Source organism: Haemorhous mexicanus, chromosome 3 (assembly GCF_027477595.1).
Source record: "Haemorhous mexicanus isolate bHaeMex1 chromosome 3, bHaeMex1.pri, whole genome shotgun sequence".
In the NCBI taxonomy this organism is placed as follows: domain Eukaryota; kingdom Metazoa; phylum Chordata; class Aves; order Passeriformes; family Fringillidae; genus Haemorhous; species Haemorhous mexicanus.
This window is the reverse complement of record NC_082343.1, coordinates 29,686,826-29,703,892: the sequence shown is the minus strand read 5'-3', so window position 1 is coordinate 29,703,892 and position 17,067 is coordinate 29,686,826. Positions and strand designations below refer to the sequence as shown.

General features: G+C 40.4%; 1 protein-coding gene across 1 annotated transcript; it reads left to right on the top strand.

Annotated features, from left to right (window-relative positions):
- The first annotated feature begins 52 nt into the window (after positions 1 to 52).
- On the top strand, positions 53 to 16,549 carry SLC4A1AP (solute carrier family 4 member 1 adaptor protein). The gene is made up of 14 exons (XM_059841236.1): positions 53 to 615; positions 1,318 to 1,501; positions 2,149 to 2,271; positions 3,118 to 3,178; positions 4,030 to 4,169; positions 4,295 to 4,455; positions 5,007 to 5,076; positions 8,766 to 8,955; positions 9,790 to 9,901; positions 10,495 to 10,735; positions 11,504 to 11,578; positions 12,590 to 12,660; positions 14,839 to 14,911; positions 16,101 to 16,549. The coding sequence occupies exons 1-14, from the start codon at positions 79 to 81 to the stop codon at positions 16,148 to 16,150; spliced, it is 2,088 nt and encodes a 695-aa protein (XP_059697219.1). The 5' UTR covers positions 53 to 78; the 3' UTR covers positions 16,151 to 16,549.
- Positions 16,550 to 17,067: the final 518 nt, after the last annotated feature.

Genomic DNA, 17,067 nt, shown 5'->3' with positions numbered 1-17,067 from the left:
ATCTGCGCCCTGCCCTCGGCACTGCAGCGCCGCGGCACTCGTCCCCGGAGGACTCCGTTTGAAGACGGACCCGGGAAGATGGCGGAGGCGGCAGAGGCAATGGAGGCCGAGTCCGCCGAGCCCGCCGCCTTCAAGCGCCCGAGCCGCCCGCTGCCCGCCGCTCCCGGGCCCGGCGACCCGGGGCCCAGCCCGCCGGGAGCCCCCCGCGCGGCCGCCGCCGCGCCGCCCGCGCCGCGCTACGAGGAGCCGCCGTGGGGCAGCCGCCCGCCCGCCGGCTCCGGGTACGGGCTGGAGGTGCTGAAGGGCGGCGTGGTGCTGGGTTCGGTGCGGCTGGAGGACAGCAGCTGGTTCTTGGTGGGGCGGCTGCCCGGCTGCGCCGTGTCCCTGGAGCACCCGTCGGTGTCGCGGCACCACGCCGTGCTGCAGTACCGCGGCGCCGGCTGCTCCCCCGATGAGCCCGGCGGCGCCGATGCCGCCGGGTTCTACGTGTACGACCTGGGCAGCACCCACGGCACCTTCCTCAACAAGGCGCGGGTGCCGCCCCGCACCTACTGCCGGGTGCGGGTGGGCCACGGGCTGCGCTTCGGGGGCAGCTCCCGCCTCTTCCTCCTGCAGGTGGGTCCGGGTTCGGGCTCGGGCGGCTCCGGAGCGTGTGCGGGGTGGTAAAGGCTGGCCTGGAGCAGGCTCAGGAGTTTCCCCGGCTCCGTCGGGTGACCGCCTGGGTGTGGGGCGCTTTGGAAGCAGCCCAGCGCCGTCGTGGTTGTTTGACTGGGAGCAATGCTGTGCGTGTCTGCTGCCGGCTCTGCAGTCAGGTGTGGGGCTGCAGGTTTCTGCTGATGTGCCGTGAGTGCAAAAGGCATTTCTCACCAACGGTGTTGGAAGGTCTTTCTGACAGTATGATGCCCCAGTGAATAAAGAACTAATACTTCTCTGTGAAAAAGGGGCGTGTTTATTAGTAGGCACTCAGACAGCACATAGTGTTTTTTACATGCACTTCAGAAGCTGCTCATTCCTCAGGTTCACCCGTGTAGTTCTGATGCGAATTTTTGCCTTTAGCCTTTTAATTACAGTTATATGTGAGATGGATCTGACTGCAAGTACACAAAAATGCTTATTTCTCCCTGCTCTTCTTTTGAAAATGCTATTAAAACTAATATATTTTGGAATGCAAACCATAACTAGTGGTCAAATAATTCCACTTTTTGAAGAGCAGTGTAATGATGTGCCTATGTTATTATATGTGACCTGCATGTGTGCTGGAAATACGTGTTTGGGGTTTTTTAAAAACACTCCTGCTGATTTTCTGTTTTGACTTAGGGACCCAAAGAGGACCAGGAGTCTGAGTCAGAACTAACTGTGACTCAACTGAAGGCACTACGCAAGCAGCAGCAAGCAAAATTAGAAAAGACAATGTTGGGAGAGGACTCCGATGAGGAAGATGAGAAAGAGGAGAGAAATGAAAGGAGTCACAATAGTGATCTGAGCTGCTCATGGGGCATGGGTAAGTGATGATGTATGGATTGGCTGATATGCAGTCTGTAAGCCTGTTTTCACTGAATATTAGGGTTAATATTCCATCTGGCTGCCAAGAGTCACAATCCAATCAAAGATTTTGGGTACAAATTAATCCTTTTGCTGTTAAAAAGGGTATGAGACAAGCTAACATCCAGCGAGCTTCTTTTAAACAGGAGGAGGTAATTTACCTATACCTGTAAAATTTTGAAACTTAGAGCGTAATTAATTCTCCTGTGATGATGTCCACACTTTTGCCCAAGAGGTGAAATATAATAGCTTGAGACTTCTATGCAGTCTTTACATTTAAACAGGAAGTCCACATATTAGAGCTAGTTAAATTATAATTGATGAGCTTTTTGCAACAAAGTGAGTTGGGTTTTTTTGAGTGAAAATGTGTAAGCTCATAACCCTTTGAAAGTACTGAAACTGACATTTGTCTGCAAAACTGAATTGTGTTGGAATAACAAAAAGCAAAAAAACTATTTTTTTGGATCGGGTACAGAAATAATGAAGTTAAGGGAAATAATTTTGTGGCATAGCTGCTACTTCTTTCAAACTAATGAAAGTTGAAATAGGCTGGTGTTCTCTTTCTCATGTTTCACAGGGTTTTTTTGGACTTTGTATGTTTTCCAGGTGAGGATGCTGAGGAAGATGAGGTTGAAGAAAACCCTATTGCTGTTGATTTTCAGGATGTTCAAGATGCCTTTTATATGAAAGACCCTAGGAAGGCCTTGCAGGGCTTTTTTGATAGAGAAGGTAATTATTTATTTTTTTTAATTAAATGTGATTTTTTACTTAGCGAAGTGTTGCTTTGTTGTTTATGTTTCAGGGGGATTTGAGGTGCCATGTGGGAGCAAAACTTTTCTGTTACACTGTGGGTAACATTTCTTGTTTCATCAGGTTTTGGTGGGGATTTGTTGTGGTTTGTTTTGGGTTTTTTTATTAAAACGTGGCCCACCATTGTATATCTGAGTCTTAGTCCTAGTTACTAATTCCTAAACTGCAGTGAGCAGCTTGTATTCTGGAATATTCTTCAGCTTGTATCCTCTGGAGAGACACTCAAACTTCACCCATGCTTTGAAGCTATGCAGAAAAATCAAAACCCCTCAATTTCCAGTCTGTTTGCTTTGGAGATGGCTGTAATTGTGTATAACTGTAAAATGGGAAAATCTAAAAAAGACAAAAGGCAATAATTAAGTAGTCTAAAGTTTGAGTGGTTGCTAGTGAAACTTAAAGAATATTCACTTACTTGTTGAAGTGAAAAAGCAACCTTCAAGACAAACAGTACCTGTGAATTCAGATTGCAAACTTGTTGTTGCATCAGCGTCATTTACTTTAATACATGCAGAGGCAAGATTGGTTTTTTTCCTTGAATTATGTGTTCCTAAACAGGCTACTTAGAGATTTTTTGGTCTGAAAAAGCCTTGATTTTGAAAAAAAAACAAAACAAATCAGCATAAGTAAATCAAAATAATGGTATGTAAAAAGAGCTTGTTATCCCTTTTGTTTAGAAGAATGTCCCATGACATTCTTTTCTGCTGTAAAGATTATTCCTGCTTACTTCAATTTTTGTTACTACATCAATTTTCTTTTCTTCTCTAGGAGAAGAGTTAGAATATGAGTATGATGATCGTGGGCACAACAGCTGGCTATGCAGGATCAAGTATGTACATCTCCATTCTTTTGGTACATGGAAGTTGACTGTTTTTGAATTTGCAAACAGAAGTTGAAGGAATTACTTGTTGTATCACACTTGGCAAGGAAGCCAGCTGAATTTAGACTTAGGCCCTGACACTGAGACAGAAGTTCAAGGATCAATGGCTAGTTCAGTGTCTGTGCTCCTTTTTTCTTCTGACAAGATTTGGTTTTCCTAGGGGTTGAAAATTGAGAAAGCAGGAGTCTAGGTTCTTTCAGCTCCCCTTGTTTTGAGCAGTATGTGAAATAGAAATACAAGAGAAGAAACTAGGAAACAATCTCTTTCAATTCCTAATGAGAAAGATCAAAAAACCCCAAACTTAATTCTACTGTGTGCCTGACTTTGGTTCCTGTATGGTATATGACAGTTTTTGAGGGCTTCCTACTAGAGGCCACTAATTTAATTCTTTTATAAGACAAGAGGAGGTGAGGTGGAAATTAAGTCAACAAGTCTCAACATGGTAATGATTGTACTGCTTAAAAATCCTTTGCTTCATCATGGAAACTATTTGTTATTCATGTTGTATGGATACAAGATGCCTGTACTTAAAATGATTCAGGGATTGACATTTAACTTCCTGTATTTCTAATGAAATAAAAAGAGGAAAAATTATTGTTTGGACAGTGAAATACAAATTGACTTGCGTGATTAGGAAATCATGCTTGTGTTTTGCTTGGTTCTGTGTGAAATGAAAATTGGAAAAATTTAACACAAAAAAAAGATTTAAATGAAATGGCAATGCATTGTAAAATATCTGAATAGAATCCCTGAAAAGCTGTTTGTATCTGAGCTGTTCTCTGATCCTTCAAACTGAACAGGTTGCCTGTGGATGATGCATCAGGGAAGCAGCTGGTGGCAGAGGTTCTCCATTCAGGAAAAAAGAAGGAAGCAATGATACAGTGTGCACTGGAAGCTTGCAGGCTGCTGGATGCTCGAGGAGTACTGAGGCAAGAAGCAGGTGAATAACTGTGATCATTCTAAATGCCCTAAATTAGGGATTTGAGATTGTTGTCTTGAATTTGCTTTATTGCTGAGGGATATGCAAATCATTTTGTTTCTTGCCTTCTCCTGTGCCTTTCTCAGTATCCCGAAAAAGGAAATCAAAGAACTGGGAAGATGAGGATTTCTATGACAGTGATGATGACACCTTCCTTGATCGAACTGGTGCTGTGGAAAAGAAACGACTGAACAGAATGAAGAAAGCTGGTAAAATAGAAGAAAAACCAGAGACTTATGACTCCTTGGTAAGAAAAATTGTTATGACATGTCAGGGTTACTCTCTCATGCCTGTATTATATTATGACTAAGAAGAAATCTTAGTGGCTCATGGCAGTGGATGAAGGAAATGCCAGAACAGGATACTTTTAAATTAATTCTAAATAATGGGAAAATAATTCCAAGCTTTTAAGTCCGCAGGACACATCCCAAAGAAATATCTCATTCTCTTTCAAAGAATAAGAGTCCTGGATTGACAGGCATATGACAAACAATAGATCCTACAAAGACAGTAGGTTGTGAGGGATAGGAAGGGTTGGAGGGTTCAGTGGTGGTATAACACTGCTGCAGAAGACTTATGCGTACTGCCGTGTTTCAGAAATGGTTTAAATAATTTTCCATGTCAAAAAATGAGTAAGTTATTTAGGAAGAATCTAGACTTCTAATTTTTTTCAGCCCAGGAAGTCCTGGTCAAAGCTCAGAAGTAGAAGAGTGAAAGTAATATGATAAGATACTTGAGTAACTGTTAAAATGAGATTCTAACAAGGTAAAGTCTTTTAAGCATGGTGTTATCTTACAGGTCACAAAGCTGAAAGAAGCAGAAAATGAGCTTTCTGAGATAACAGAGAAGCTGAAGGTTTCAGGGAAAGGTAAGGAATGAAGTTTATTTGATCACAGTGCTTTCCATTAAGAATAATACAGAGCTGAAAATTATCTTAGCGATTTCTCTTTTCAAAGGTTTGGGGGTTTTTTTCAGTGTCCACTTTTCACAAAGGGATAGGAAGGTTTGCAGATCACTGAGTTAGCTTGAGAGAATTCTTACAGTCTTCAGCCAGTAGTTTATGTGCTCTTTTTATAGTCACTTGCTAATGAATGCAGCTTTTTCCAAAGCGAGCAGCGTCTAAGTTCAAGTGAGGTGGCAAGTGTACAAGCTCCTGGAGTTCTGAAAGGGTGAATATTATTACTGTTTATCTGCCCATATTGCTGAAAGTGACCCAATTTGAGGAACACTGTTTTTTCCACTCCCTTAAAAAACATTTGTAAGGGTGGAGGAAAGAACTCACAGAAAAGGTAATATATTTCACTTCTCTTGTTATAAACACGCTGTTTAATGGAAAGGTGGGAAGTGAGAAATGTGGAGACAAAGCAGTTGACACTTAGCCCATATGTTCAGTGAACATGCCAGTAAAGGAGAGTGCCATTCAGGCTCTAGGATTATGCCTTTGTTTCTAAAGGCAGAGCCTTTCCAGACCAGTGATGGTATCTGTTAGTGAGTTATGTTTAAAAGCAAACTGTACCAATGGCTGCATTTTGCTTTCTGTTACTGATGATGGCTCATGGAGTAAAAGGAAGGTGGGAAGGAAATGTGTTAGGCTGGTTGTTCACACAAAAGCCCTACTGGAGAGTTGGCATTAATAAAGGCTGCGCCATGAGTTTGTCAGAAGTTTCTCTCCAAGAAGCCTAGCAGCAGTGTGACAGCTGGGCTATCTTCTGTGCATTACATGGCTGTGTTTCTTTCTAGTTATTCAGCTCTCACCAAAACTCATTTATATCAACATCTTTGTTGGTGATTGATTATACCAGATCCCTGTTCAAAAACCAGTACCATTCCACCAAACATACAAACTGATGTTCTGTGTGTTTGAAGGAATTGTTTTCAGCCTTATACTTTTGATAAGTAATAAGCAATTGACCAGAAAAATAAGCTAATGCTTAGATTGTCTGAGAGGTGTAATTCCAAGCTCTCATATCTTCTGATACCTTTGCTTCTACTGATACTGTTTCTCAACAAGACTGTTGAATTACATTGTAGTAGAGACTGGGTGAAGGGAGTCAGTTCATTTTTATACTTCTGCTAACGCCCTATAATGCCATAGTCCCCTTCCCTACCAAAACCTGGTCATGCTATCCCAATACACGTGTTTTTGTAAGTTGCAGGTGGTTACACAGCTAGTTTAGAGCCTTGGAAAAAAGTACAGTCTTGGCACTTACTGAAGCACAGAATCATTCAGTATTGGATAGGAATTGCCAGAACTAGGCCAGGGTAGACAAACATAGCAAATATTGCATCAATCAGCTGGTTTGCTTGGGTGTTTTCTAGATCCTTTGGTTTTCTCTTATTTGAATGCTTTCGGTTAATTGCAGGTGTTGAGAAAGCCAGGAGCAGGGTTATTGACCATGGAACATTTGTAGCAATGTCATGACCTATCCAACAAAACTCCTGCATTACATTCAGTTCTGAAACCTCAATGCACTTTTGTTTGCTCTAAATGATTATTTAGAGCCTAAAGATAAGAGTGTAGAGACACCAGTGAATGAATGACAGGCTAAATTGCTACACCTCTTACCAAGCACTTGGAGAAATTAAGTAGTTGCCTAAAAAAGTCTCAGTAGAAGTTCACAAATTGTTCCCTGGGGTTCTTCAGAACTAATTACTGGTGGAGACTTGGTATCACTCATTCACTGATGCTGCTGAATGCAGATCAAATATGTCAAGCTCTTCAGTCTCATCTTTGGTTGCCTCTTCAGGAAAAATATCAATAAGTTGATGGTGCAGTAAATAGCCCTGTAGCTTTTTCTCACTGGGATATAAAGTATAATAGACATGATTGATTCACCTCCTCGTAATGTCAGATTTTAATTCAATAGTGTAGAAAACTGCTGCAACAGGTAAAGAATGCTAACTGTAACCCTGCAAGCTGAGCTGGCTGGTATTAGGCACTGTTGGTGGAATTGAGCAGAGAATCCAATTTGCAAGCAGGGGTGATCCAACTCCTTGAGCATCACTCACTGACTGAATTACTTACACCACTCTGCAGTGCAGCAGTGAGCTCTGGATTTAATTGCAGAGTTTTAATTGTTCTAAAGAATATGACTACTCACTAAACCACATCTTTGTAATTTGATGTTTAAATCAAATTACCATTCTGCTCAGCTCCTGGCTGCAAGGAGGTTTAGACATTGTTAACAATACCTTCTCATTGTTGGTTTTTATCTTGGTTCATATAAATAGTTGTGATGAAAAGAAAGAGTATTTCTATAAGAATTTCTTTTATGACATGTTTTGTCATCATTTGTGCTTGCATGGAGGTGGATGCTACAACTGTTTCTTATCTTTTGAAGCCTATTAATTCTGTATATCTTTGAACAGTTACTGTTAAGGGTTTCATGTATTTTCAAATGGTAAACTCTATTTTATTTTACATCAGAAATATCCTTTTCAACTGAATCCATTTATAAGCATGAGTCTTATTAGACTTTCCTCTAATTATTTAAGTCTTGTAAAACTGCTCAAATATGTACTCTTTGAAATAACTTGATCTGTTTTATTTTTATGCATTTAAAATTTCAAGTGCTACTTAATTAGCTGAAGCTGAACTGAAAATAACTCACTGATCAAACACGCTTGTGCATATATACAAAAACACTTATAAGGCAGAAAATATATATTGAATTTGCCACTTTTCATTGAATATTAAAAGGCAGAAAACTCGCTGTCAAAAGACTTGTTAAAATTATGGCAAGAACATTTTTCTTTGTTTGCCTCCAGGTTATTTCTGAATACCATATAACAACTTCTGAAATACTGTTCAAGCCACAGAAAGGCATTTTTCTGGATCTTTTTGTTTGGTTATTTTAAATCCAGGTATTAGAAGAGTATTTCTTTTTCTTACTCATTAGAGATTTAGTTTTACTTCCTGAGTTTTGTTTTAATAATTTAAGTATGCATAATATTGTAAATATTTTGAAATTACGTGGAGTAGAAAGACTGTCATTACTCTTTTCAAGTTCAAAGCAGTTTTCTTGCAGAAAATCTAGTCAAAATAAAGGTACATTCTGTGTGATTGGCCTAATGCATGAAATTTGGTTTGTATGAACTCTTTCAGGAGTACAAGGCAGCACTGATTGATTTCGAACTTTACAAATGTTATGACATAAACATCCCAGGAACATCAAAATCTGATTCCCTATGCAGTGGTGTAGGTTTTCATGTGGCTGGGATTAGTTTAGTTTGTGACTACAAAAAAATCCCTAAGCCACTTTTTTAGAGTGAGCAGATATAGAAGTGAGATGAACAACCAGGAATAGCACTCACAAAGAAACATTCCATTTCAAGAGAGGGTTTTTTAGGTAAGTGAATTAAAGTTTACTTTCAGGCTTTTGTTAGGAGAAATGCTTTCATCTCTCCAGGTCTAACAACCTCCATTATTTCACAATTCAACAGAATCTCACAGGGAGGATAGTTGTTCTCATGTACCTTATTCTCTAAAGGCAGGACCTGATGATTACAGTTATGTCCCCACCATAACATTATATATCTTCCCTTTATCTTGCCTAGCTCAGTCCCATCCAGCAGCTCAGGATTCTTTGGATGAGTTCATGACTGAAATGAAATCAGGATGCACATTGGACAGCGTGGCACGAAAGAAGCTTCACTTGCGGTCGTTTGAACTGAAGAAAGAGCAGCAGAGACTGAAAGGATTGATAAAGCTTGTCAAGCCCACAGAACTGCCTGAGCTGAAGCCCCCGTAAGTCTTGGTGAAAACAAAACAAGTACTTTTCCCTTTATTCTTATCCATGGGCAGTTGTGCAAGCCCAGCAAACAGGCAGCTTTCCAATCACAAAAGCAGGACAGCCTTCCAAACTACCTGGCTCAGCTCTTTAAGGAGCTGCTGTGCCTCTGGGCTACTGCAGCATCTGTGGCTGAGGGAAATGCACAGCACTGGAGTGAGACCAGCCCAAGCTGGCAGGATGACAGGGGTAAGGGACTGGAAGCAGACTGTTAGCTTTTTAATTTTTTTCCCATGTGCATCCAAAAGGAGGTGAAGAATTTTACAGATACTATGTACAAACATGAAACCCACTTTCACTCTGTGAAATGCATTTGGAAGTCAAACGTAGTGGCTGTTCAACTACTGCCTAGCAGCACCACTGCAGTTTGAGAGGATGTGTGCTGGGTTCATTTACTAGTGGCAGCTTGATTAGAGGTTAATTAACTAATTCATTTAAATTAATGTTTGGCCTCCAAGTATGTTTTTATATATAAATTTGTGTGTATGTATGCAGTTGCATTTAAGGGAGTCTATGTGATACAGAGGGTTTTTCCCTTGTTCATTTTTTTTTTGCTTCCTATTATGGCATGTGTCTGAATCCTACAATGCATATATATAGGATGGAGGAGTCATCTCCTGCAGCATCCTCCTATCCTCCTTGGGTGCTGCAAGTGGAAGAGAAATAAAAGGATTTTCATATATCCACTTCTCAAAGGCAGACCTTTTTTTTTTCCTTTTTTTTTGCATTTGTATATATAAGCTTGCTTGATACTTTGTATTCTGTTTCCCTTTCTGTCTGATTTTTATTAGGGGTGGGAGTTACAGTCTGAATGCAGAGAACAAGCCTAAAAAGATGAACCTGCCTCTCTTTGGTGCAATGAAAGGGGGAAGCAAATTCAAACTGAAAACTGGAAGCCTAGGGGTAAGTTGGACTTGTAGGTGTTGCAGGTCAGTGGCTGTTTGTGGGACCACCTTCTCAGGCTGTGGGGGCTGTAGGTGGCAACTGTCTTCTAACATGCATGGAAGCAGCGTGGAGGTGCAGCCTGTGGCAGTGGAAGGTGCATGGGCAGCGAGCAGCGGCTGTTGGATGTCGTTTGCTGCCAGCAGTTGCCATTCCATGTCTTTGTACAGCCAGTTTTCTGGGGCACAGCTGTGGTCAAAAGGCAGTGGATCAGGAGAGGCAGCCTGGGGACATGAGGCTGAAGCAGTGCTCTGCCTCAGCAGCCAGTCCTTTTCTTGTTCTTCTGCATCTTCACAGCCAAGATCATATCCATGATTGATGCAGTTTCCAGTGTCCCTCTTAAGAAAAGACTGCACTCCTTGTGTATGGACTGGACATGTTTTTTCACCTTCCATCTCTGCTAGTAACTTTTCCTTAAGCCCTAACTATTTGTCATCCTGAGAGTGCTTCCTTACCAGGTGTCTCTGACAGTGGTGTGTGTGCTTTCTCCTGTAATGAGTATCTGTGACATCTGCCTCTGTCTTGGCGCTGATGCCCAAGTCTTTGTCTTGCAGAAGTTGCCTGTTAAGCGTCCAGACATCCCTGAAAGCTTGTTAAAAACAAAAGATGATGGACCAGAGGAGGAGGAGGAGGAGGAGGAAGAAGAAATGGAAGAGCAGCAAGAAGCAGATGCAGTAAACAGCAGAGTGTCAAATCTGGAAATGAAGATGACAGTAGAGAAAGAAACAGGGAAAGAAACTCATGCTCCTGATGGCTCCCCTTGCAGTAACAAACATCTAGAATCCCATCAGGATGGTAAACCATTGTTTCTGATTTTTCTAGTAATGAAGATGAGTCTGTTACTGCTGAACTTTTAAGAGCTATGTGAATCAAATGTTTGAGTCACAGGTTCTCCAACCTATTTATTTTCCATAGGTTTGTTTGCCATGAGTCCAGAGTCCATGTGGCAGCAGCTGAGTTTCACATGGTTCTAGGTGAAACTCTGCTTGGCAGTCAGTTTTTCATGCTTTTTGGTGAAATAGAACAAATCTCCTGGATGTAAGGAAGTCCTGTTTTGATAAGTCTTGTTTCCATTAAATTGATTGTCCATAGGAAAACAACTGCAATGTTTTGTTGGCAGTAAAAGTGACATAATAGGAAAACAAATGTCTGTGCAAAACTTCAGATCCATTTGTAATGAGGAAAAACAAATTCAGAAGTGGTAATGGAAAGGTACCTTTGAGGTATCTCCAATCCCTCCCTTCCTGTATCAGCCTGATGCATTTGAAAACTCAGTAATGATGTTTCTCAGTGAACAATATGTTTGATAACAGAAAGCTAGTTCTAGCTTTTTGGCTTAATGCTGGACATGTTGCTGCAGAAGAGTATTTTAACAGATCACAGAATTTTCTTTATTGTATTGCAATGGTCTTGATAGATGAAATAATTTGGAAGGCTTTTGAGAGAAGAGTTCTTCATGAGACAAATGTAGCTAGCAAAGAGTTTTGTGCTTGGTCTCAGGGATGCACTCTGCTCATCAGAGTTACTGCAGTGCCACTAAGCTCTTCCTTTCTTGTGTTACAGGGGTTGATTCTCTGCCTGAGCCAAAGGTACTGAGGAATGAATCTCAGATGGGACCCTCACAAGAGAAATCCCCAGGTGAACAGTACAATACAGACTATTTTGTAATAGCATGTGGGTTTAGAAACTGACTGAAGGACTTACTGCCTTACGTGGGTCAAAGGAAATTGAGCCTAATCTAGAGCCTAAAGAATCTAGAACTGAAATGAAAGATTGTGTTTTGCTTGGGAAATGGTAAGGGTGTGGTAAAGACTGGGCACTTCCACTATGTTACAGCTGTCCTTGCTTTTCATAGTCATTAATTGTTTAGAATTTTTTTTCTTCCAAAAAAGCAGTGTGAGAAGAATAATTCATTTAGGAGACTATGATGATGCTTTTTCCTCTGCTATTCTTTTGCAGTAGTTCATAACACTACAGAAGGACAAAACTTTCTTTTAGAAAGTGACAAATGCTACATAACATTGGGTAATAATCTGCTGGTGACCTTGATGATGCCTCTGCCTGTATGCACAAAAAATCAGATCTTGAAAATGAAGAATATTGGGTGTACATGGAGGAGATTTTATGACCTTTCTATTTTTTTTTTGGTAACTCAGATTCCTTAGAATCTGTCCTCATCATCTTACCCATAGAGAGCCATGAGAGTATCAGTATTTCAAGTACTAAGTGGCAGAAAACCAAGGAATTCTTTTCACCCATCATCTCTAAAGTTTGGTGTTTGTTTTTTTAAAAAGCAAATTGATCCTGCACATTTCCTGCTCCTCTCTGTATCAATCACTTCGGTGTTTACAGGTAGTGTCTTTTAGAAAATAAACATCTGCCATTAACTAAAGTTAATATTACAGAATCACTAATAGAGGATCTTGCTAAACTACATTCAATTGCATGACTGACAGTGTATTTAACCTAAATTAAATCTAGGAAAAACAATAAGATGTTCAGCAGTATTATTCTCAAGTAATTGTGGTGCGGTGAGATAGCTTAGATTTCCTTATGGATGTATTAATTTTTATGTGAACTTCCTATAAGCTTATATCATAGAATTGGTCATTTGTGCTGTGTCATAAAACAATTCTGCTTTCTTTCCAGCATCCAAGGTAGTAAATAAGGAACCTGAAGAGACATCTGAGAAAGTTAAGAAAATCAATAGCTCAAGCAAGGTCAGTTACAACACCCTGACTCCTGCAGCTTAAAAGGAAGTCATTTCTAGGCTCTTTTTTAGTGAACTAGTAATAAGTTGATGGAGTCTAACTTGGTGATAGCAGTGCTTCTCTGCTGACTAAGACCCAAATGTAGAACTGTACACTGCCATTGAACACCGATTTTGGGGGCTCTGATGAAAAGGTAAAACACAGCATTTCAGGCATGCTAGAGGCTCTCTGGTCAATCACAAAAGTTACTTTTTCACCTTTTCACCTGGCAGTTACTGATTGCTGCTTCTTCTGTATCACAAGTGTTGTAGAACATAGGTGCTCTCGAGGCTTTGGAGTGTCAGTGGTGCTCTCCAGGCTTTCCTTGGAGAGTAGCCTGGGAAATACATATTGGCTGACACAGAACATGCTGTACTAAAGCTGCAGTTAGTCTGTGTCAAACCTCATCCTTCTCTGTAGCATGTGAAAGAGATGAGTTTGAAAGACTAATGTCTTTTGCAACCAAGTTATCACTAAATTTGAGTGGTTGTACCAGATAATGTTTCTCCTGTGCATAAGATTAGTATTAAAATGTAAAGTATGTGAGCTTTGCACATTTTGGGACTCAGTCAATTGTTGCCTTCCTGAAGCTGGGAAGGATCTTCTCTGACAGCCTAATGATTATTGTGAGGCTCTTCCCTTCAGAGGGCATCCCACCCTTCTGCTGACTTGGTGATTGTACTTGGTGGACTATGAGTTCTGACCACTGGGACAGTTTCTTTGTGGGGACCGTCTAATTTTAGCCCTGCAGCACTTACTGAACCTCAGATCCCTGCATCCTGTGTGTGCTGACTGCTGCTTTGTTAGTCCTGGCCAAGGACCCAGGGTAGGGTAGGCACAGTCCTCAGAACTGTCTTTTGTTGCTGGCCTTTCTAAAGATGCTGAAGAAATCAAGAGTTTATTTATACTGGTGAAGCCCAAGTTTTACCACTGTTATGAATATGGGAGGACAAGGCAGTTTTTCATGCTGAGGCAGTCAAGTCAGCACCTCTCATCAGCAGAGAGTTTGCTCTAACACTGAGCATTCTCCAAATGCCAGATGGCTTAGGTGTATTCTTTCTCCCATCACAACTCACTTTTTCCACTTGCTGTCTCTGCCTTTGGGCTCAGAACTTGCATGGAAAGTATCAACCAGAAGTCAGTTGGGTTTTTTTGGGAGTTTTTTTGTTTGGGTTTTTGAGGGGGTTTTTTTTGTAATATTTCAATAACTTTGAATCATGTAAAACTGGAAAAACAATTTTCAAGTGATTGTTCATGAGCTGTATTTAACAGCTGTACAGCTCTTCAGTGTAATATTTTGGAAAACATTAGTCTTCTAAGAAAGCTGGTTTAGATGTTATTTTGGGGAAGGAAAGTTATTGAGGGAATGAAAATTTGTTTCAACTCATAACTTTAGACTGTAATGATGCTACAGAGTGATGCAAATCAGTGCTGAGTAACTTGGCATTATTTTGAGCTCTTAAGTCTTGCACTCCACAGTTGTATGATTTTTTTACCTGCAGTTGTTGAAAACAGAAGTTGTTGAGAAAATGATGCTGATGTGGCAAAAACTAAAAATCTAGGGACAAAAAGATACTGCTGTGTCAACACCTGCATTGCAAGTGACCTGTTGGGGTTTGCTTTAACATTTCAAGATGCCAGTGAGACCTGAAAACAATGAGCATTCTTTTCTTTCTGAAAACCAAGTTACCCTTATGTAACACCTGAACTTTTATAAGCTCCAGTTTGAAAATCACCTTAAACCCAAAGTTTTCAGTGGTATTTTGCATTGAACTCAATAAAGCACCTATTGAATATCCTACTCTAAAGCTTTTCCCTCCATAAAGACATCCTATGCCAAATGACATCACCAAACATTAGGATGAAACTGTCCAGAAGTGGACAGGTTCTGTTTGAGGGGGATATTGGACTGGATGACCTCCAGAGGTCCCCTCTAAAGAGCATTTTTATTAGTCTGTGACTCTAATGGAAATGAGCTGGATCTATCTGAGTGTTTGATTTTTCTTCTGTATTGGTTTTCATCCCTGACTCTTGTGGAAATAACCCTCACCTCTGATTACTTTTCTCTGAATTAGTGAGGGATTTAGTGGTTGTGACACATTGGTGGAGGGGTACAGCACCTTAAAAAAATCTTTCTTCTCTTTGCAGGTCCAGCAACCTTTTTTTTCCTCACAGTACCCAGATGATGACCCAGACTACTGCATATGGATTCCTCCTGCAGGTATCAACTATTTCCTTACTGGTTTTAGTCTCATAACTCAAGAATCTTCCTAATAAGTCATCAGGATGTATTTCTAAGTCTTTGAAAAAAGCTAATTCAGGAATATTTTACTCAGAACCTGATGTTTTGTGGCATGTTATGCCCCGTGTTTGTTGTATGGCCATGCAAGTCTTGCAGTGAAGTACAGACCATATCTGTAGTAGCTTCAGGGCAATGGAGAGAGACACCTGAAGTTTGTTTTTCAGTTTTGTAACACCTGAGAGAGCTAACTGCATTCACACATGGTGGTTTGATAACCCAGTTGAAAGATTTGCTCAAATAGGGATAAATGCTCCAGCAATGTCAGAATTCTCAGTTTTCACAGAAGTCTGTGAAATCCAAAAATGCTTCTTTGCAGCTTTTTTCAAAAATCATTGGAATACAAACACTGGGTCAGCTGTTTGGGAGAAGAGTCTTGATAATGCTTTGGTGAAGCATTCAGTGCACTGAATAATTTATGCACTCATCCAACATATGTTAAATTTGAATATTTTTTTATCTTTAGTTCCAGGGTGTTTTTAGCTAGGTGAAGTTATTTTTAAACAGCTAATGAATGTTCATTTTCTCTAAAATAGAAAACTCATTTTCGTGCATTGAGGTTTTCAGAGTAAGTTCAAAGCTTGGCCTTCACTTGATAGATTTATTACTATAATTTTTGTAAGGCTGCTACAAGGTTATAGAAATAAGAATAAATTTCACTGAAGAAAACTGTAATCTGGTGAATCATCCTTCAGTGAAAAGACTGCACATCTCTGACGTATGAATCCACAGGAGCAGAATCCTGGTGCTGTAACTCCAAAGTCTGATCTGGGATAGTTAAGCAAGCTGTGTCCATAAGAGGGAGCTCTGTTTTTTGGTTCTGCCTGACAATAAATAGTCAAACTTTCCTTCTAAGCTGGCATTAGGACTCCAGAAAAAAACCCAAACAAAACAGCCACACAAACAGGAATACCTGATGTAATCTTAACACTGTTAGTAAAATTGAAATGAATTCTAAGTGTAAATCAAGACACATTGCAATATGCAGTCTGACTTTTTATCCTCTGTGCTTGTATGGCTGGTGCTACCTAGAGACTTTCATACAGGGATGCACATTTCTCTTAGGTGAGGGATAAAAAGAATAATGCAACTCTTCCTCTTTGTCCATTAGGTCAAAGTGGTGATGGCAAGACTCATCTCAATGAAAAATATGGCTACTAAGCTTCCAGTGCCCCAGAGTTCATCTGAGGCTTGAAGGACTGCTCTGTTTTGGACTCTTTCACTACATATTAAGTGACAGATAAGAGACTTGGATTTTCAGATGCTGTTTAAATTCAAGGGCATCAGCAGCTGCTCTGGCTCTTAGCTTTCCCTGTGTGTCCTCTGTTTGTCTTCCAGATACTTTTTAAAGTAAAAGCCCACACATTCTTCTGCCTCTTCTTTCAGCCTTGTTTGTTTGTTTTTTGGTTTTTTTTTTTAATTTGGCTTGAAACTGTAAGCTCATTTTTCCTTTTGTAAATAGAAGTAGACAAAAATATTAAAGGAACACACCTCTATATACTTACAGGCTTGATAAAATTTATTCATATTGGGTTTATGCAATTAAAATAAGAAACACTACTGGTTTTTTTTCTGTGGCTGCTGTTTGAAAATACCATCATCATAAACATAACTTCAAACTTGAGGGTTGTTTTTTTTTTTCCTTCTTTATGGAAAAAAGAACAACTTATATTTTGAAAAGAAAATTGTTTTCATTTCTCCCTTGTGCAGTTGTTGGAATATCTGGTATGGAGTGGACAGGAAATAGTGAGTGAAAAGTGTTCTAAAGGTCCAGAAATGCCAAAGAACTGGAGAGGCTGGCACTGCTTGGCACAGGGGGTAACAGAAGAAACAGATGGAAGGATATCCTGGAAAAGACTATAATGGAGCCTGTTCTTCTTGTGTCACAGCATGAGCAAAGTGCCATCTTAATGCAGTTCAAGGCATGCTTGGTAAATAGTCTTTGTCTGGAGAAATCCCCTGGGTGACTCAGGACAGAGCCTGTGCTGTGGTCAAGGCAAGGTCATGCAGGAAGTGTGAGGGTTTAAATAGCTGTAGACACAACCATACAGGGGCAAGGAAAACTGTAGAAATGGCAG

Bases quoted from the DNA above. Each gene is read 5' to 3' on its own strand.
- SLC4A1AP (XM_059841236.1), top strand. From the start codon at position 79: ATGGCGGAGGCGGCAGAGGCAATGGAGGCCGAGTCCGCCGAGCCCGCC. The intron at 2,272-3,117 runs GTAATTATTTAT...TTTCTTCTCTAG, and splicing joins GGGCTTTTTTGATAGAGAAG to GAGAAGAGTTAGAATATGAG. The intron at 8,956-9,789 runs GTAAGTCTTGGT...GATTTTTATTAG, and splicing joins CTGCCTGAGCTGAAGCCCCC to GGGTGGGAGTTACAGTCTGA.